At 40.9% G+C, this 22625-nt stretch overlaps 1 protein-coding gene across 1 annotated transcript in view; it reads right to left on the bottom strand.

Moving 5' to 3' along the window:
- The window catches only part of LOC126083166 (transforming protein RhoA-like), an 885451-nt gene extending 864932 nt beyond the window's left edge, over positions 1-20519 (bottom strand). The window contains exon 1 of the mRNA XM_049896578.1: positions 20343-20519. Coding sequence (XP_049752535.1) covers positions 20343-20498 — 156 coding nt within the window. The 5' untranslated portion in view covers positions 20499-20519. The remainder of the gene's footprint in view (positions 1-20342) is intronic.
- Positions 20520-22625: the final 2106 nt, after the last annotated feature.

Below are 22625 nucleotides of genomic sequence, written 5' to 3'. Positions count from 1 at the left end.
GTTTTGCATATTAAGAACACTTTGGGGATTACAATATATAAATTATAAATAGGTGGTATATTTTCTTGGTTCTTGTGTGGTTTATTTTCTCTGCTTTATTTAATTTGTAAGTGGTAAGACATGGATACTGAGATTTAGGAGAGAAGAATAGGAGAGTCTCAGCATCTTGACCCAGGAAGGAGAATCCCACACGAAGACTGCAGGAAGGAAATCGCAGCAAGGCCTGATGATGTACAGAGCTGGGAGATATGAGATGATTTTTATCAGTGGGCAATGCCTGTTTAGACCTTTCCACAAGAATGGTCAGGGAGCCGGGTCAAAGGACTTTTGGCTTCGCCCTATCATGGCCACTCTTGGTAAGTTTCGTATGGGCTAATTTAATCACATACACTTCCAGAGTTGAAGATTTCCAATTTCGAAAAAGAAATTGCAGAATTGGACATGATTGTTTCTCCAGAATGCAATGTTTGAATCACTAGCCTTGAGTTCACTCATTCAAATCCAATGGCCCTAAATCCTTGTGTGTATATCATGGAAAAAAAAATCAGTGGACTAACTGACAAGCAGAAGAATCACGGAGCAAGCCTGCTTTTCTTGAGTGCCTAGATACAATAATTTGGCTGACCATTCCCATAATAGGAAAGTCTGGGTTGAACATCCTTTAAGGTTGCCCTATGATAGAAGTTCAAATCCCAAGAAGAGTCTCCAAGACTTATCAATCAGAACGAGTAACTTTAAAAAATATTAGGATGATTTTCTTGACTCTCTCTAACTGCATCATCTAAGCTGTGTGTAGAGTTGTTCATTGTAGCTGCCAGAGAGAATACAAAGAAAGTACTTCCTGCCTGCAGAGTAATATCCAGAGAGGCAGAAGCTGCATGGAGGTGCTCTTTTCACAGTGGTTGGGCAAACACTGTGGATACTGTAGATAGGAATACTCATTGGGTCCCATCGGTTTTATTATAATTCAGATAACACTCAGAAATCATGAGGCAATTCGTGAGGACCACGTTATAAAATGACTTTCTCACATAATTGTAGCAAAGAGGAAAGAAGAACCCTTGTCTCCTCCGGATGAATTCTCTGCTTCTCCACTACAATATTACTGCTGTTGCATTTTTCTACAACATTTCTTCCTGAGTCAAAATATCTTTAAACAGGGATAAGAAAGTATGTTAGTGCCCAAACCTGTTGCATCCGAGTCAAATCTGACTCACAGTGAACCCACAGAACAGAGTAGAACATCTCATTAGGATTTCCAACGAGCGCCTGCAGGATTCATACTGCCAACCGTTTGGTTAGCAGCAATAGCACTTAACCACTACACCACCAGTGTTGTTAATGCCAGTAAGGACATCTTTTGAGTGAAGGCCGTCAGTGTGGAACTCTCCTCCTCAGCCTCTCTCTGCTTCCCCTACACCTGCCCATCCAGAAACCACTACTGCTCTGACAGCTGGATTAAAGTTGGTCTTGCATTTATTAATTTTTGAGACTGCAGCAGCTGATACAAATCTATTTCTTCATTTTGGCTTTAGTGGTTGGTGCATAAATTTGAATAATAGTCACGTTAACTAGTCTTCCTCTTAAGTGTGTGGATATTATCCTATCAGTGACAGCGTTGTACTTCAGGAAAGATCTTGAAATGTTCATTTTGATGATGAATGCAACACCATTCCTCTTCAAGTTGTCATTCCCAGCATAGTAGAGTATATGATCATCAGATTCAAAATGGTCAATACCAGTCCATTTCAGCTCACTAATGCCTAGGATATTGATGTTTGTGTGTTCCATTTCATTTTTGATTATTTCCAATTTTCCTAGATTTATATTTTGTACATTCCAGGTTCCTATTATTAATGGATGTTTGTAGCAGTTTCTTCTCATTTTGAGCTGAGCCACATCAGCAAATGAAGGTCTCCAAAGCTTGACTCCATCCACATCATTACGGTTGAATCTGTTTTTAGGAGGCAGCTTTTCCCCAGTTGTCTTTTGAGTGCCTTCCAACCTGGGTTGCTCATCTTCCAGCACTATATGAGACAATGTTGTGCTGCTTTTCGTAAGGTTTTCACTGGCTAATCCTTTTCAGAAGTAGACTGCCGGGTCCTTCTTCCTAGTCTGTCTTAGTCTGGAAGCTCAGCTGAAATCTGTCCTCCATGGGTGACCCTGCTTGTATCTGAATACCGGAGGCATAGCTTTCAGCATCACAACAGCTCACACAAGCCCCCACAGTACGGAAAACTGACAGAAACGTGGGGGCTTGCAATGAAGATGCATAGGTAATTACTGGTGATTGGAATGCGAAAGTTGGAAATAATGAAGAAGGATCAGGAGTTGAAAAATATGGCCTTGGTGATAGAAACAAAGCTGGACATCGAATGATAGAATTTTAGAAGACCAACGAATTCTACATTGAAAATACCTTCTTTCACCAACATAAACGGAGACTATACACAAGGACCTCACCAGATGGACCACACAGGAATCAAATTGACTACATCTGTGGAAAGAGATGATGGAAAAGCTCAATATCATCAATCAGAACAAGGCCAGGGGCCGACTGTGGAACAGACCATAAATTGCTTATATGCAAGTTCAGCTTAAAACTGAAGAAAACCAGAGCAAGTCCACAAGACAAAAAATATGACCTTGAGTATATCCCACCTGTATTTGGAGACCATCTAAAGAATAGATTTGACACACTGAACACTAGTGACCAAAGACCAAATGAGTTGTGGAATGACATCAAGGACATCATCCATGAAGAAAGCAAGAGGTCATTGAAAAGACAGGAAAGAAAGAGAAGAACAAGATGGATGTCAGAGGAGACTCTGAAACTTGCTCATGAATGTTGAGCGGCTAAAGCAAAAGGAAGAAATGATGAAGTAAAAGAACTGAACAAAAGATTTCAAAAGGCAGCTCAAGAAGACAAAGTAAAGAATTATAATGACATATGCAAAGAGCTGGAGATAAAAAACCAAAAGCAAAGAACACACTTGGCATTTCTGAAGCTGAAAAAACTGATGAAAAAAATCAAGCCTTGAGTTGCAATAGTGAAGGATTCTATGGGGAAAATATTAAATGACACAGGAAGCATCAAAAGAAGATGGAAGGAACACACAGAATCAAAAAGAATTAGTCTACGTTCAACCATTTCAAGAGGTAGCATATGATCAGGAACCAATGGCACTAAAGGAAGAAGTCTAAGCTGCACTGAAGGCATTGGCAAAAAACAAGTCTCTAGGAATTGACGGCATATCAATTGAGATGTGTCCACAGACAGATGCAGTGCTGGAGATGCACACTCCTCTATGCCAAGAAATATGGAAGACAACTTCCTGGCCAATTAACTAGAGGAGATCCATGTTTATGTCTATTCCCAAGAAAGGTGATCCAAACAAATGCGGATACTATCAAACAACATTAATATCGCATGCATGCAAAATTTTGCTAAAGGTCATTCAAAAACTGATGCAGCACTATATGGACACAGAACTGCCAGAAATTGAGTTTGGTTTCAGAAGAGGACGTGGAACCAGGGATATCACTGCTGATGTCGGATGGATCATGAATGAAACAATGAATACCAGAAGGGTATTTACCTGTGCTTTATTGACTATGCAAAGGCTGTGTGGATCATAACAAATTATGGATAACATTGCAAAGAATAGGAATTTCAGAACACTTAATTGTCTTCGTGAGGAACTTTTACATAGATCAAGAGGCAGTTGTTCAGACAGAACAAGAGAATACTGACTGGTTTAAAGTCAGGAAGGGTGTGCTTTAGGGTTGTATCCTTTCACCATACCTATTCAATCTGTGTGCTGAGTAAATAATAAGAGAAGCTGGACTGTATGAAGACAAACGAGGCACCATGACTGGAGGAAGACTCATTAACAACCTGCATTATGCGGATGACACAACCTTGCTTGCTGTAAGTGAAGACGACTTGCAGCATTTACTAATGAAGATCAGAGGCCACAGCCTTCACTATGGACTGCACCTCAACATGAAGAAAACAAAAATCCTCACAACTGGACCAATAAGCAACATCCTGATAAATAGAGAAGAGATTGAAGCTGTAAAGGATTTCATTTTACTTGGATCCATGATCAACAGCCATGGAAGCAGGAATCAAGAAACCAAAAGACGCATTGCACTGGGTAAATCTATTGCAAAGGAGCTCATTAAAGTGTTGAAAAGCAAAGATGTCACCTTGAAGACTAAGGTGAGCCTGACTGAAGCTATGGTATTTTCAGCCGCATCATATGCATGTGAAAGCTGGACAATGAATAAGGAAGACCAAAGAAGAATGGATGCCTTTGAATTGCAGTGTTGGTGAAGAATATTGAATATACCATGGACTGCCAAAAGAACGAGCAAATCTGTCCTGGAAGAAATGGAATCAGAATACTCCTTAGAAGCAAGGATGGCGAGACTGCCTCTTACATTCTTTGGACATGTTGTCAGGATGGATCAGTCCCTGGAGAAGGACTTTATGCTTAGCAAAGTACAAGGTCAGTGGAAAAGAGGAAGACCCTCGATGAGGTGGATTGACGCAGTGGCGGCAAGAATGAGCTCAAGGATAGCAATGATTGTAAGGATGGTCAGGAGCAGGCAAGCTTTCATTCCATTCTACATAGTTTCGGTATGAGTCGGAACCGACTCGACCACACCTAAAAGCAATAACAACAACACATTTATTTTCTTTTTGCAGCCAATTGGGGTCAACAACCTCATCTCCCGTGACCAGTTTTTCTACCAAGCCTCTCTTCTTCAAACAACAACAAAATGAATGGTCTTTCAACCCATTTTGACTTTAATACACTGAAAATTATGTTCATGATGAAAAATAAGTCAAAAATATTTTCATTTAAAGCTGATGATACCACAATTCCCCCAAAGATATGGGCAAATACCTTCATGAGCCTGGATTCCAAAGACCAAGGGTGTGTGATGGAGACAGGTGAAGCTGAAGCTGAGAAGCAGGACTTCATGGCTCAGAATGGCCAGCTAGAATTTAAATGGGAGCAAGTGTGTGTGGATGGGGATTTGACTTTGGTGAGTAGAATCATGCCTTGGTCTCAAGATATCCCCTCATTTCAGGGCCATGGGGCCCTGTCTAACACCTGAAGAGCCTAGGGCTGTAGCATACGAGGCCCTTTTCCTTCAGAGTAAAAGATTTTGTGCCTTCCTTGTCCTTACATCTTCTCCCAAGCCCACTAAGCCTAGGTGCTCAAGAGTGTTTGATGAGTATTTATTATTCCAGATAATCAAAATGACCACTAATGATTTTGTGAAATTGGTGTGCTGGCTTGCTTTGGGTGCTGCGTTTTATGTTTATGGAATGAAGATTCAATCTCATGCCTTATGAGTACAAATTCAGTTCTGTTCTTCTGAGGGTGAGTAAGTCATAACAGCTTAATGTTTTATACCTCTTGGTAGTTTTGCCAGATAAAATACAAGCCACTTGTTGACTTCAAATTTCTGTTAAACAAGGACTAATATCATTGTAAATGTATCCCCAGTATTCCATGGAAATCCCTGGAGTCCTGAATTTTGTGTGCTAAACCTGGCAAGCCTATTTTTAGGGGGACTTTGATGTTTAGGAGAATGTTAAAGTTCTCATTGTAGAAAGAGACTAAAGAAATACAAATAGGATTGCTGATCCCGAAGTGAGGTGGGGAAACATTTACATTATTTTAATGGAAAATACGTATATTTTGGAATAGACCTTAATTGTGTAAAGAGAAAACAGGAGGAGGCATGGCCAAGATGATGGAATAATCAGATGCTTCCTGTCATTGCTCTTACAACAAAGGTCCAAAAATCAAGTGAATCGATCATATCTAAGAGTCTAGGCATCCTGATTATCAAAGAAAAAGCTTAGGAGTTGGATTGAGTGGAAAGGTGAAGGAGAGACTGTTCAGAAGCAGTGAAGAAATGCCAGTTGTGAGGATGCCAGCACCCTGCTGGCTGGGTCAGATGGTGTATGCAGGCTGAGGCAAGTAGTAGTGTTCGAGACATGTATCACCAGGTCTGGAGAGGCCAGGCAGCGGAGAGCCTACACAAGCCTCTGGATTGGAATAAAAATGGTACTGGAACTGCGGAAGCTAAGTGTCAATGTCTCACCTACTGTTAAGGGTCAAATTTCACAGAAGACACTTTGCTCTAGGAATTTCACAGAGGACACTTGCCTCTTTGTCCTCACCCATCCCCCACCCAGCTCTGTTCCAACACCAGTCCTGCAGTGTTCAACAACTGACATGCCCACTAAGCCAGAACTCAGGGCTATCCATGCCCAATCCAGTCTCGCAGTTTTGAAAAATCACCATGCCCCCTAAACTGAGAATTCAGGCCAGGCACTGTCCCTTTGCCTGGGCACTGGCCTAAGGGGACCAAGGGCATGCAGCACCCTTCTCCCCTGACTCTATCTGTGTGGACCAGTTCATCAACACATGCTGTCATTAGCATAAAACAGCAGGTCCTACACCTGAAGCCTATTTTCAACTGCAGAGCCAAGGGGGAGTTGCAGATTCATGACAATTGACAATGTCCTGCCCATTAAGCAGGGACTTCACCCACTCACATCAGGGGCCTGAGGGTTACTGGTATCACTCATTCCATCTCACCAGTCGTGTCAGTGATCTGAGAATATACAATACCTCCCAGCACCTACAGCCAACAGCAATGGGCGCCCAAGCACTGGCTGCAAAACCCACCATGCTACGCACTCTAGGAGACAGGGGCACACCGTCCACCCAGGCACTTGGGGGCAGCCGTCAGCCCCCTGCATTGCCCAGCACATATAGCCACCTTCTACAGCCAGATACCTGTGCCTGCTGCCAACACCCTTACACAGCCTTGCATGTCGCGGACTGTAGGTGAGAGTCTGTACCACGCACTCAGTGACCAACAACTTGGACACCTGAGCTGCATCTGCACAAGAAAAGTGAACATATTCCTGAGCTTACACACCTACTAGCTACTCTAACCACCTGGAGATAGGATGTGAGTGCTTCAAAGATGTCAGTATCCAAAGCAACTCACACACCCAAGCTCTTGGGCATATCTAAAGAAAACAAAACAAAAAGCTAGGACACAGTAAACGAACATACAATGAATAATATAATAATTTATTGATGGTTCGGTGAAAAGAGTAAATATCAAATCACATAAGAAAGCAGTTCAAAATGTCTCCAGCAAGCAACCAAACTAAAGAATCAGGGAACCTTTCAGAGGAAGTTAAGGTCTTGGAATTACTGGAGTTAGAATTCACAAGATTAATATACAGAGCCCTTCAAGATATCAGGAAGGAGACCAGGCAAACTCAGACCAAGCAAAGGAACATACAGAAAAAGCCATAGACAAATTCAGGAAAACAATGCAGGAACAGATTGACAAATTTAACAGGTTGCCAGAAATCATAGACAGCAACTAGAAATCCAATGATTAACACTAAAATTTCAGAATTAGAGAACTTGGTAAAAGGTCATAGGAGCATGACTGATACAATGGAAGTCAGGATTAGTGAGATAGAAGAGAAATTATTTGACACCAATTTATCTGAGTAAAAAGAATAAAAATATATATATAAGAATTACGCAGCACACTATCAAGAGGAAAAAACTCTGTGATTGGAGTACCAGAACAGGGGGGATAACAGAAAATACAGAGAGAATTGTTAAAGGTTTGGAGGCAGAAAACTTTGCTGGTGTCCTGAGAGATGAGAAAATTTCTACCCAAGAAGCTCAACGAACCCCATATGTGGTAGATTCCCTCCCCCCAAAAAAGTTGCCAGCACATATTATAATCGAACTTGCCAAAACCAAAGCTAGACTCTTGGGAGTGGCTAGGGATAAATGAATAGCCACCTACAAGGGAGAATCAATAAGACTAAGCTCTGACTACTCAGCAGAAACTCTAAAGGCAAGAAGGCAACGGGGTGACACATATGAAGCCTCGAAGGAAAAAAAATTCCTTGCCGAGAATGATATATCCAGCAAAACTGTCCCTCAAATATCATGGCAAAATTAGGGCATTTTCAGATAAAGTGAAGTCAAGGGAACTTGTAAAAACCAAACCAAAATTACAAGAAATATTAAAGGGAATCCTCAGGTTAGAGAACCAACAATATCAGACAACAACCCGAGAGTAGACCACAGGCCAGAACAACCAGATATTAACCTAGATTGGGAATCTCAAAAATAAGTCAAAGCTAAAAGATTGAAATAGGGAAACATAGATGTCAATATGTAAATGACAACATTAAAACAAGAAGAGGGAATAGTGTAGTCATAGAACTTCACATGAAGAGGAAGTCAAGGTGATGTCAAGAAATAAAAGATTGCTTTAAACTTAGAAAATAAGGGTAAATCTGAAGGTAACCGCAAAGGAAGCGAATAAATCTCCCCAACAAAATTAAAAAAAAAAGAAAAACATAGACTCAGGAAACACAAAATCAACAATAATGACAAATATTAAAAGGCAATCCATAAAGAAAAATGACTCAGCACAGAGAATTAAGTGGAACAAAGAAACTGTCAACACAACAACAACATAAAAAATTCAAAATGACAGCACTAAACTCTAACTATCAATAACTACACTGACTATAAATGGACTGAATGCACCAGTAAAGAGACAGAGTGGCAGAATGGTTTAAAAAACAAACAAAAAAAACAACATCCATCAATATGCTGCCTACAAGAGACACACATTAGACTCAAAGATACAAATGAACTAAAGTTCAAAGGATGGAAGAAAAATATATCAAGCAAAGAACAACCAAAAAAGAGCAGGAGTGGCAATATTAATCTCTGACAAAATAGGATTGAAAGCAAAATCCACCACAAAGGATAAGGAAGGATACTATCAAATGATTAAAGGGTCAATACGCGAGGAGGACATACCACAAGAAATATATACACACCCAATGACAGAGCTCCAAAATATGTAAAACAAACTCTAACAACACTGAAAAGAGAAATAGACAGCAGCACAATAATAGTAGGAGACTTCAACACACCATTTTCAGTGAAGGACAAAACATCTAGAAAGAAAATAAAGACACAGATCTAAATGCCAAAGTCAACCAACTTGACCTCATAGACATATATACAGAACACTCCACCCAATAATAGCAGCCAATTATACATTCTTTTTCAGTGCACAAGGAACATTCTCCAGAATAGACCACATTTAGAGACAATGCTGGAAACCCTAATGGATTGCATAAATACTATACGAACCATAACTAACAATGCGCAAATGCCAAGAGAGAAACTAGATAATTGGGAGCTCCTCACACTTATGCTGATCCAAAGACTTCACCAAAAGACTAAAAAGAGAACCTGCAGAGTGGGAAAAAAATTTGACTACATCATATCCGATAAGGGTCTAATCTCTAATATCTACAAGATGCTGCAGCACCTCAGCAACAAAAAGACAAATAACCGATTTAAAAAATGGGCAGAGGATACGAACAGACACTTCATCACAGAAGACGTTGTGATGCCTAACAGACACATGAGGAAATGCTCACGATTATTAGCCATTAGAGAAATGCAAATTAAAACAAGGATGAGAAACCATCTCTTCCCAGCAAGGCTAATCCAAAAGACATGAAATAATAAGTGTTGGAGAGGTTATGGAGAGACTGGAACACTTACACACTGCTGTAAAATGGTAGAACCACTTTGGAAATAGATTGGGTACTTCCTTAAAAAGCTAGAAATACAAGTACAATATGATCCAGCAATCCCACTCCTTAGAATATATCCTAGAGAAATAAGAGGTGTCACACAAATAGACATGCACACCCATGTTCATTGCATCCTTGTTCACAATAGCAAATAGATGGAAACAACCTAGGTGCCCATCAACAGAATGGATACAAATTATGGTACATACACACAATGGAATACTATGCAACAGTAAAGAACAATGATGAATCCTCGAGACATCTTACAACATGGATGACTCTGGAGGGCATTATGCTGAGTGAAACTAATCAGTCACAAAAGGACAAATATTGTATGAAACCACTATTATAAGAACTGAGGCAAACATTTAAACACAAAGGAAAGCTTTCTTTGATGGTTAGGAGTGTCGGGAGGGAGGGATAGGGGAATTCACTAACCAGTTTGTAGACAGGGATCATCTTTGGTGAAAGGAAGGACAACACAGAATACAGGATAAGTCAGCATAACAGGACCAAAGCAAAAGCTAAGAAGTTTCCTGAACATATCCAAACACTTTGAGGGACAGAGTAGCTGGGGCTGGGACCTGGAGAGCATAGTTTCGGGGGACATCTAGGTCAATTGGCATAACAAAGTTTACTAGGAAAATGTTCTGCATCCTACTTTGGTGAGTGGCCTGTGGCGTCTTAAAAGCTTGTGAGTGGCCATCTAAGATGCATCAGTTGGTCCCAAGACACTTGGAGCAGAGGAGAATGAAGAACATCAAAGTCACAAGGAGAATAATAGCCCAAGAGACTAAAGGTCCACATAAACCAGAGACTCCACCGGCCTGAGTCCACAAGAACTAGATGGTGCCTGGCTACCACTAATGACCAGCCTGATAGCGAACACAACAGAGTCCAAGATGCAGTGGGAGGAAGTGCAAGCAGAACTCAATTTTACCTAAAAAGACCAGACTTAATGGTCAGACAGAGACTAGAGAAACCCCAGAGGACATGGCCCCAGACTCTCTGTTAACACACAACTAAAACCATTCCTGAAGGCAACACTTCAGACAAGATTAGACTGGAATACAAAATATGAAATAATACTTGTCAAGAGTGTACTTCTTAATTGAACTGGATACAGGAGACTAAATGGGCAAATCCTGTCCAGACGCTGGTTGAACAGACACGGGAAATGTGGGGAGGAAATGGGGACTGTGCTGTTACATTCTAGAGACTGCAAGTAGGTCAGTTTGATTATCTAATTATTGGATACTCATCAAAGTCTCTTGTGCATGTACACTTAGTGGGCATGGGAGCAGATATAAGAGCGAGGAAGAAGAAAATTTTATTTCTCTGAAGCTATTGGGCTTAATGTACTACAGCCCTGCTCAGATTAGGTGTTAGATAGAGCCCCGTGGCCCTGAAATGGGTGGGTATCTCGAGACCAAAACAGGACTCTACTCACGGATGTCAAGTCACACACACACTTGCTCCCATTTAACTCCTAGCTGGCCAATCTGAGCCATGAAGCCCTACACACACCCTTGGTCTTTGGAATCCAGGCCAATCAAGGTACGTGCTCATATCTTTGTGGGAGTCAAGGTAGAATCTTCATTAAGTACAGTATGTTTGACTTTTTTTTTCATCATGAGCATAACTTTCAGTGTATCAATATGGAAATGAGTTGAAAGATCACTCGTGTTGTTTCAAGAAGAGAGGCTTGGTAGGAAAACTGGTCATTGGAGATGAAGGGTGCCAACCCCAAGTGGTTGCAATAAGAAAAGAAATATGAGACCAACTTTAATCCTGCTCTCACAGCAGAGGTGACCTTCAGATGGGAGGGTGTAAGGGAAGGAGAGAGACACTGAGGAGGAGTGTTCCACACTGACAGACTTCACTCAGAACGTTTCCCTGTTGGCACTAACATAGTTTCTTGTCACTGGGGAAGATATTTTGACTCAAGAGGGTAATGTAGAAAAAGGCAATAGCAGTTGTATTGTAGTGGAGAAGCAGAGAATTGCAAGCCTAGAAGAGACAAGGGTGCTTCTCCCCTCTTTGCTACAATTATGTGACAAAGTCATTTCATAATGTTTCCCTCATGAATTGCCTTGTGATTTCTGATTTTTATCTGAACTATAAACTTGATAGGATCCGATGAATATTTTTATCTTCAGCATCCACACTGTTTGCCCATCAGTGAAAAGAATGCTTCTGCCTCCCTGGACATTGCCCACGCCTTAATTCTCTGCAACCAGGAGGTACCTTATTGCATGCGCCTATCTTTGTATTTTCTCTGGCAGCTACAATGTACAACTCTACTCACATCTTAGCTTAGATAATGAAGTTAGAGAGGTTCAAGAAAAATCGTCCTGATATTTTTTAAAGGTACTCATCATGGTGATTGATAAAAGCAAAATCTTGGTGACTTTTCTTAGGGCTTGAGCTTCTATCATGGAGCAACCTTAAATAATTTTTATTCCAGATAGATGGTGGGTCAAATTATTGCATCTAGGCACTCAAGAAAAGCAGGCTTGCTCCCTGATTCTTCTGCTTGTCAGTTAGTCCATCATTTTTTTCCCATGATGCATCCATATGGACTTAGGCCATTGGATTTGAATGAGTGAGCTCAGGGCCAATAATTTAAACAATGCATTGTGGAGTGACAATCATGTCCAGATTCTGCAATTCCTTTTTCTACTGCATGGAAATCTTCGACCCTGGAAGCATATGTGATTAAATTAGCCCATATGCAATTTACTAAGATTGGCCATGAAGAGGCATGGCCAAAAGTACTTTGAACTCAGCTTTGGAAAAGGTCTAGGGTGGGCATTGACTACTGGTAAAAGTCATTTCTGTTCTTGGGTCACAGTACACAGAAGACAGACGATCTTCCACTCAATCTCAGAGCATTGGAGGAAATGACAAGATGTGATGACTGAGTCTGATTCAGCTACTGTGATTTCTCTCTCAGCGTGGGCACTTGGAGGCTCCACGTGTTGGCTCTGTAGGGTCATCCAAGGGAGTCATCTAAGGGAGTGAGAAATAATGCAAATCTTGCAATTTCTAGAAAAAGAGTATCTGATCACTGAAAGTTTTCCAAAAAACACTTAATACAGTGATGCAATTCTGACACTGATGTTTTAGGGACCAACTGAAGATATAAATTTATATTACCAAAAAAAAAAAAAGAATAATTTTGTTCCCACAGTACCTGCTATGTAAACAGGGAGGAAGCAACACTGGCTGAGATGTATTCCTAATCACAACACAGGAGGAAACGTAAACTGAATTACACGTACTGAGGACCTTTTCCTTAAGAGATCTCCCAACATGCATTCCTAGAAGATGTGTGGAGCCAGGGGACAGTGAGAGTACGATGCGGTGCATGCAAGAACGCAAATACAATGTAGTAGGAAATGCAGAGGCAGGTGATGTGAAAATCAAGCATTTCTTATTGCAAGGCAGTCTGGGCGGTTTGAATGACCAGCAGGGTGATGGATTTCTTGCTTTCTAAGAGCAGCACCACTGTGTGCCTTGTCTCCTAGGAAAGCTGGGAGGTTGAATCTGGAATCACTGGCTTTAAAAGAGCAAGTTTAAGAGGGTTCACATTTCAGTTGAGTTTATTTCTCATTTTGTTAACTGACTCTTGTTAAGCAGCCATCTTTGGAATTTGAACCAAAGGAGCACAGTACTTACTGGTGATATTCATTCTTTTCGGAGCCAATCTGTTATTTAGGTATAAGGTGACCTCAGGGGCTAGTTTCAGTTCAAGATTTGAGGAGTATTTCAGGGCAATGCTTCTAAGGGTGTACTCAAGTCTGAACCAGTCCAATAAGCCTGTTTTGTTTTTTTTCTTTGAAATGAATTTGAAGCTCTGTTCCTCATTTTGTCCCATTCTCTCAGAATCCATCTATTGTGACTCTGATCACAAGGGATGGTAGTGGTAGCTGGGTGTCATCTAGTTCTTCTGGTCTCAGGGCAGATGAGGCCATGGTTTACGTAGACTATTCGTCTTGTAGACAAGTTTCTTTTCCTTTTTTTTTTTTTTATAGTTAGCAATGACCTTTATTAAAGATTTCAGGGAAATCAGTGGGTAGCAAGATACTAGAAAAAACGAGAGAAGTTTGGGGTATATTCCAAGGCTTTGGGAAAACACCCAGAGAAACAATCGTGTTCTCTCAAAAGCATCCCGTGACAGGGTTCCACTGGGCCAACCCAGCGTGCAGCTCCTTTACCTCCTTGTGTTTAGACTGTGTTCATGGCCTCTTCTGTAGTTTATCTGTGTTACACGTGTGAACCAGGCTTGAATACATTCTTTTTATGATGCTTTTAAATATGAGCAATGATCAGCTTATGAAGTAACTCTGAACATTTACAGTAAGTAAACTAATACCCGCTCATAAGTATACACATGAACAAATAAATGCAAATATGCCTGTTATTCCTTCTGCTCAGGCTTCATGTTTCACCTTCCTGTTACACGTGTAATAAAGTCGTTCCTGACTCCCCCCACAACCCACTGCTTTTTGCCTGTTACTTTCACGCGGAATGGGTGTTCTGACTTGAATTACAGTCTAAACTTGGATATTTGATTCTAAACTCACTGAGAGCAGGAAGTATTCGTCAGATTAAGTGGCATTTCTTTGCTCCTAGTAACTACTGAGTAAATGTCTATTGCGCATGTATTGTGATTGTCCACTTGTAGACTAATACCAGATGGACTGCATCTTATTCCTGAGCCCGAGCCCTGATGGCCTACTGCTTAAGGGCTTAGCTGCAAACCAAACGATCACCAGTTCAAATTCACTAGCTGCTCCTTTGAAACTCTGTGGAGCGATTCCACTCTGTCCCACAGGGCCACTATGAGTCAGAATTGAAGTGGCGGCAATGGGTTTTGGATCAGTTGGTTTATATTGGCAAACTCTTTTAGCATTTGCTGTGCAATGTTGCCTTCGTATATACTGCATTCCCAAGATAAGGATTTTGTTAGAATTACCGGTGATTTCTCCTTATTCCCATTAGTTTTGCCTTGAAATTACCAGTCTGAATTAACTGTTTTAGTGAAAATTTCATCAGTTGGTGTATTTAGCTTGGAAAACTTTCAACTAAAACTTTTGATCTTATCCTTGCTGGTCAATGACACTTTGTTGTTTTTAATCAGTTGCCATGATTTTAATTAAATAATTCTTTCTCTTCAGCCCTACAAGATTCTGTCTGCTCTCCTGAGGGACAGAGCACAAACAAGTGGAGCTTTGACTCCATAGCATTGCCATTTGCAGGGAAATCCAGTTCTTGTAAGAAAAAATTGGAGTCCCTGGTTGATGCAAATGCTTACATGCTTGCCCACTAATCAGAAGGCTGGAGGTTCAAGTCCATCGAGAAGTGTCTCAGAAGAAAGGCCTGGCAATCTACTTCTGAAAGACCACCAAAACCCGTAACCAAACCCGTTGCTGTCGAGTCGATTCTGACTCATAGCGACCCTATGTTTCAGAGTAGAACTGTTCCATAGAGTTTCCAAGGAGCGTCTGGTGGATTTGAACTGCCGACATTTTTTAAAAATTTTTACCGTACCTCAAGTGAAAGTTTACAAAGCAAGTCAGTTTCTCACACAAAAACTTACATACACTTCGTTACATACTCTCAACTGCTCTCCCCCTAATGAGACGGCGCTCTCTCTCCCTCCACTCCCTCTTTTCATGTCCATTCCGCCGGCTTCTAACCCCCTCCACCCTCTCATCTCCTCTCCAGACAGGAGATGCTAACACAGTCTCAAGCGCCCACCTGATCCAAGAAGCTCACTCCTCACCAGCATCCCTCTCATCCTATTATCCAGTCCAATCCATGACTGAAGAGTTGGCTTTGGGAATGGTTCCTGTCCTGGGCCAACAGAAGGCCTGGGGGCCATGACCACTGGGGTCCTTCTAGTCTCAGACCATTAAGTCTGCACTTTTTATGAGAATTTGGGGACTGCCCCACTGATCTCCTGTTCCCTCAGGGGCTCTCTGTTGTGTTCCCTGTCAGGGCAGTCATCAGTTGTAGCTGGGCACCATCTAGTTCTTCTGGTCTCAGGCTGTTGTAGTCTCCAGGTTATGTGGCCCTTTCTGTCTCTTGGGCTAGTAATTACCTTGTGTCCTTGGTGTTCTTCAATCTCCTTTGATTCAGGTGGGTTGAGACCAATGGATGCAACTTAGATGGCTGCTTGCTAGCTTTTAAGACCAGAGACGTCACTCTCCAAAGTGGGATGCAGAATGCTTTCTTAAAAGATTTGATTATGCCAATTGAATTAGATGTCCCCTGACACCATGGTCCGCAAACCCCCGCCCCTGCTATGCTGCCCTTCTAAGGATTCAGTTTATTCAGAAAACTTCTTTGCTCTTGGTTTAGTCCAGTTGTGCTGACCTCATCTGTATTGTGTTGTTTCCCAACACCTAAAGAAGTTCTTATCTACTATCTAATTAGTGAATGCCTCTCTCCCTTCATCCTTCCCTCCCCCCAACCCCTCGCAACTATCAAAGAATATTTTCTTCTCTCTTTAAACTATTTCTTGAGTTCTTATAATAGTGGTCTTATACAATATTTGTCCTTTTGCAACTGACTAATTTCACTCAGCATAATGCCTTCCATATTCCTCCATGTTATGAAATGCTTCACAGATTCATCACTGTTCTTAATCAGTGGGTAGTATTCCAATGTGAGACTATACGATAATTTATTTATTCATTCATCTGTTGATGGACACTTGGTTGCTTTGATTTTTTGCTCTTGGAAACAGAGCTGCAATGAACATGGGTGTGCATATATCTGGTCATGTAAAGACTCTTGTTTCTCAAGGATACACAGTGGGTGGATATTCCAAGGAGTGGGATTTCTCAATCTTATGGTAGTTCTATTGCTATCTTTTTAAGGAAGCATCAAATCAATTACCAAAGTTGTTGTACCATTTTACATTCCCACCAGCAGTGTAGAAGTGTTCCAGTCTCTCCACAACCTCTCCAACATTTATTATTTTGTGTTTTTTGGATTAATGCCAGCCTTGTTGGAGTGAGATGGAATCTTATTGTAGTTTTCATTTACATTTCTGTAATGGCTAATGATCGCGAGCATTTCCTCATGCATCTGTTAGCCGCCTGAATGTCTTCTTTAGTGAAGTGTCTGTTCATATCTTTTGCCCATTCTTTAATTGTGTTGTCTTTTTGCAGTTGAGTTTTTGCAGTATCATGTAGATTTTAGAGACGAGGCGCCAGTCGGAAATGTCATACCTGAAAATGTTTTCCCAGTCTGTAGGCAATCTTTTTACTCTTTTGGTGAAGTCTTTGGATGAGCATAGGTATTTGATATTTAGGAGCTCCCAGTTATCTACTTTTTCTTCTGCATTGTAAGTAATGTTTTGTATACTGTTTATACCACGTATTAGGGCTCCTAATGTTGTCCCTATTTTTCTTCCATGATCTTTATCATTTAGATTTTATATTTTGGAGTTTGATCCATTTTGAGCTTATTTTTGTGCATGGTGTGAGGTACAGGTCTTGTTCCTTTTTTGTGGATGGATATCAGATATGCCAGCACCATTTGTTAAAAAGCCTGTCTTTTCCCAATTTAACTGCTTTGGGGCCTTTGTCAAATATCAGCTGCTCATATGTGGATGGATTTATGTCTGGGTTCTCAATTCTGTTCCATTGGTCTATGTATAATAGGTTCTAATATCAGTTAGAGTGAGGCCTCCCACTTTGTTCTTCTTTTTCAGTAATGCTTTACTTATCTGGGGCCTGTTTCTCTTCCTTATCAAGTTGGTGATTTGTTTCTCCATCTCGTTAAAAAATGTTGTTGGAATTTGAATCAGAATTGCATTAAATGTATAGATCGCTTTTGGTAGAATAGAGATATTTATAATTAAGTCTTCCTATCCATGAACAAGGTATGTTTTTCCACTTATGTGGGTCTCTTTATGTTTCTAGTGGAAGTGTTTTTTAGTTTTCTTTGTATAAGTCTTTTACATCTCTGGTAAGATTTATTCCTAAGTACTTTATCATCTTGGGGGCTACTGTAAATGGTCTTGATTTGGTGATTTCCACGTTGATGTACTTTTTGACGATGTCGAGGAATCCAACTGATTTTTGTATGTTTACCTTGTATCCTGTTACTCTGCTGAACTCTTCTATTTGTTTCAGTAGGCAACACAACACAACACAAGGTCACAGAACAGAACATCCTGATATGAACTCAAATAGGGAAAACACAAAACCAAATAAGATTAATGGGTGTTGAAGATGACATGATCTTATGACTCTTGAGGAGTCATAAGGGTTTTCTGTGTATAAGATCATGTCATCTTCAAATACTTTGACTTCTTCTTTCCCAATCTGAATGCCTTTATTTCTTTATCTAGCCTAATTGCTCTGGTTAGGACCTCCAGCACAATGTTGAATAAGAGCAGTGATAAAGGGCATACTTCTCAGGTTCCCAATAGTAAGGGGAGTGCTTTCAGGCTCTCTCCATTTAGGGTGATATTGGCTATTCCTTTGTATAAATGCCCTTTATTATGCTGAGGGATTTTTCCTTCTATTCCTGTTCCCCTGAGAATTTTTATCATGAATGGGTGTTGAACTTTGTCAAATGCCTTTTCTGCATCAGTTGATAAAATCATGTGGTTCTTGTCCTTTGTTTTATTTATATGATGTCTTACCTTAATTGTTTTCCTAATGTTGCACCATCCCTGCATACCTGCTATGAATCCCACTTGGTCAGGATGAATTACCTTTTTGATATCTTGTTGAATTCCATTGGCTAGAATTTTGGTGAGGATTTTTGATTCTAAGTTCATGAGGGATGTTGTTGTTGTTAGGTGCCGTCAAGTTGGTTCTGACTTATGGTGACCCTATGCACAACAGAACGAAACACTGCCCGGTCCTGAACTATCCTTACAATCGTTGTCATGGTTGAGCTCATTGTTGCTGCTACCGTGTCAATCCATCTTATTGAGATCTTCCTCTTGTCCGCTGACCCTGTATTCTGCCAAGCATGATGTCCTTCTCCAGGGACTGATCCCTAATGACATGTCCATACGTTTTCTTCGTATATTGTGTGTTCCTCATTTTCATAGTAGTTGAATTTATTTCTGCTGAGTCGTTATGTTTTTCTTGGTTTTTATTTTGAAATATGGAATGGTTAGACTTCTTTGTGGTTATCTTAATATTTACCCCTATTTTTCTAAGTAAGAACCTAACTTATATCGTCCTATATCACCTTGTTTTCCTCTCCATATGGAAGATCTATGCCTCCTGTATTTAGTCCCTCTTTTGTGATTTTTGTAATCTTTTACATAATGACTTCAATGATTCCCTGTTTTGAGCATTTTTTTCTTTTTTAAATTAATCTTATTTGGTTTTGTGTTTTCCCTATTTAAGTTGATATCAGGATGTTCTGTTCTGTGACCTTGTGTTGTGTTGGTATCTGATATTATTGATTTTCTGACCAAAGAATTTCCTTTAGTAATTCTTTTTTTTTTTAAAGGAATTTTCCATCTGACTTTATTTTCAAATACACTTTCTTTTTTAAAAAACCAATACACTTTCTGCAGAGATGACAAATATCAGTATTAGGAAATCCAATTATACAAAAAATAGTACCTCTAGTCTGGGGTAGATATATTTATTTTTGGTAACATACGTTAAGTGGCACTAATTACACAGTAACTATAAGGTAACTAACATGACCACAGAAGTGTAACTTTGCCACAGCTGCGTGGACTTGGGCCTTTCCGACTGAGCACATTTTCAAAAAACTGGATGCCCACTTCAGAGCTATGCTAGTGAGACCCATTTAGGAGGAGTGTCCTGAAGTGGAGACTCACCAGAATATCTTGCAGCTGACAGGTAATAGGCAGGACATGTTAGTTATAAAGTAGTTAGAGCCTAATTCACAAAAGTTACCAACTTTTTTTCTTTCTAGAAAGAAGCAAGAAGTTAAGAAATTCCTTGAATTAGCACCTGGTATGTCAGGTGGGAGTGCAGAGGAGGGCTGTTAGAGCAGTGTCAGAGGGGCCCTGGTGGGCCAGAGGGGTTGGACATCATTAATAATCATGGTTGGCTTCTAAATACGGGTAGCAAGATGACTTCTGATTTGTAATCTTAGGTAAAGTATAGATAAATGAAAAAGACCAGTAATCATACACTAAGATTAATAAACTGCACTTCAAAATTAACCGCATGAGGGCTGTGCTTGCAGCGAGGTTTCACAAGACAAGGCACCCAGATTTTTTCTTCCCACGTCTGGCTTGCATAGCCGCTCTCGTGGCCATTTCAAAAACCTCCCTCACTCCCTCTTTGGTATTTGCTGAACACTCCATGTACACAAAAGCACCAATCCTGTTTGCCATATCCCTGCCTTCTTCAGGTTATACTGGCTCCTGATTCATCTTGGCTAGCTCCCACCTTGTGTGCTCATCATTCCGCAGATCCTTCTTGTTCCCAACCAGGAGGATGGGCACACTGGGACAGAAATGCTTGACTTCTGGGGTCCATTTTTCTGGGATGTTTTCTAAACTGTCAGGGCTGTTGATGGAGAAACACATCGATATAACATCAGTGTCCAGGTAGGAGAGGGGCCTCAGACGCTCATAGTCTTCTTGCCCAGCTGTGTCCCACAAAGCCAACTCTACCTGCTTTCCATCCACTTCAATATCTGCCACATAGTTCTCAAACACTGTGGGCACATACACCTCGGGGAACTGATCCTTGCTGAAGACTATGAGCAAGTAGGTCTTGCCACAAGCTCCATCACCAACAATCACCAATTTCTTCACGATGGCAGCCATCACTTACAAATGTGCTGCGAGATGCCCAGCGAGTGTGGCAGAAGTTCTACAAAGTACCTTGAACTTCTCAGATGAAAGGCACTTTGGTGGCGACTCCGAGTCCGGCCTCTTCGTGAGGAGGACTCTGCTCCGTGAGTCACGAGCTCAGAGGCACTGGCTGGTCGCTGAGGAGGCGGTGGCTGACTAACGAGAGAGCTGAGGAAGGACGGCAGGTGGCGGGCGGGGAGCTCGAGCGAGCGAGGGCGGGCAGTGGTGGGAGGTCAGGAAGCGATGCCTCCTTTAGTAATTCTTGTAGCTTTGGTTTGGTTTTCGTATATTCTCTAAGCTTGTGTTTATCTGTAAATGTTTTAATTTCACCTTCATATTTGAGAGAAAGTTTTGCTGGATATATGATTCTTGGCTGGCAGTTTTTCTCCTTTAGTGCTCTCTATATGTCCTCCCATTGCCTTCTTGCCTGCATGGTTTCTGCTGAGTAGTCTGAACTTCTTGATTCTCCTTGGTAGGTGACTTTTCTTTTATCCCTGTCTGCTTTTAAAAATTTCTCTTTATTTTTGGTTTTGGCAAGTCCGATGATAATATGCCTTGGTGATTTTCTTTTTGGATCAACTTTGTATGGGGTTCGATGCGCATCTTGGATAGATACCCTTTTGTCTTTCACGATGCCAGGGAAGTTTTCTGCCAACAGATCTTCAACTGTTCTTTCTGTATTTTCTGTTATCCCTCCCTGTTGTGGAACTCCAGTCACATGCAAGTTATTCTTCTTGATAGAGTCCCACATGATTCTTAGGGTTTCTTCATTTTTTTCATTTCTTTTATGTGATTTTCTTCGACTATATTGGTGTCAATTGCCTTATCTTCCATCTCCCCCACTCTGCATTCCAATTCCTCGCTTCTGCTTCTCTGACTTCCTATTGAGTTGTCTAATTCTGTAATTTTACTGTTAATCTTTTGGATTTCTGATGCTGTATCTCTATGGATTCTTGTAGCTTATTAGCTTTTCCACTATGTTCTTGAATAATCGTTTTGATTTCTTCAACTGCTTTATCAATGTGTTCCTTGGCTTTTTCTATAGATTGCCTTATTTCATTTCTGAGGTCATCTCTGATGTCTTGAAGCATTCTGTATATTAGTTTTTTATATTCTGCATCTGGCAATTCCAGGATTGTATCTTCATTTGGGGAAGATTTTGATTCTTTAATCTGGGGATTTGTAGAAGCAATCATGGTCTGCTTCTTTATGTGATTTGATATTGACTGCTGTCTCCAAGCCATCTAGAAGATATTGTAACAATTTATTTTATATTTGCTCACTGAGTCTTATCTTCTTGTTTTGTTTCAATATACCCAGATTGCGCTGTCTTGATCGTTGTAGCCTTTGAATCATTTATGTCCTGTTACCAGCTGGTTTGAGCTGTTACCAGATATATAAGCCTAAGAGTCCATTCACTATTCTTGAATAGAATCAGCTTAAGTGTTCTGATTTTGGGTCACCAAGTGTGTGGTGTAGACTGTCACCTATTAACTTAGAGGAATAGTGGTGATAGTTGTGTGCACCAGATTCTAGTAGCAGCAGGGGGTACACTCCAAGGAGGGCAGGATGCTGACAGCATTCCCCCATGTGCCAGTGAGGTAGGAGTGTCTCTATTCCTAGAGCATTTTGGCAGCTGTACCTTAGGTACCCAATGCTTGTAACTCTAAAGATTGGCAGGCGTCACTATTCTCAGACCCCTTTAGGAGGTGGCTAGGTGGTTTGGGTGGAGCTTCAGCCCTCAGTTCCCCACTGTGGATCAGTGAGGGCTCTGTTTAATAGTTAGAGAGGCATTAGACCTTGAAAATTTGTCTTTCCACTTCTCTGCTGCAACAATTACAGTCAGATTTCTATCAGAATTGCCTTTGCATTGTAATAGCCACCTTGTTCCCTGTAGGGATGAAAGCCAAGGACTGTGGATCTCATATTCTTGGCTGGACCTGGTTCTGTATTTTTATTCCAGTTTAGGGAAATCAGGGAAGAATTTTTTCCCCCTGGTTGTCAGTTGCTGCTTCTCTCAGGCCAGGGGAAAGGCTTAGGGAAAAGAAAAAAAAAACCCTCAGAGCACTTCACTCTCTGGCCCAGGAAATTCCAATGTTA

The sequence above is a fragment of the Elephas maximus genome, chromosome 9 (assembly GCF_024166365.1).
Source record: "Elephas maximus indicus isolate mEleMax1 chromosome 9, mEleMax1 primary haplotype, whole genome shotgun sequence".
NCBI lineage: Eukaryota > Metazoa > Chordata > Mammalia > Proboscidea > Elephantidae > Elephas > Elephas maximus.
The sequence above is the reverse complement of the archived record's forward strand: the minus strand, read 5'-3'. Positions and strand labels throughout refer to the sequence as shown.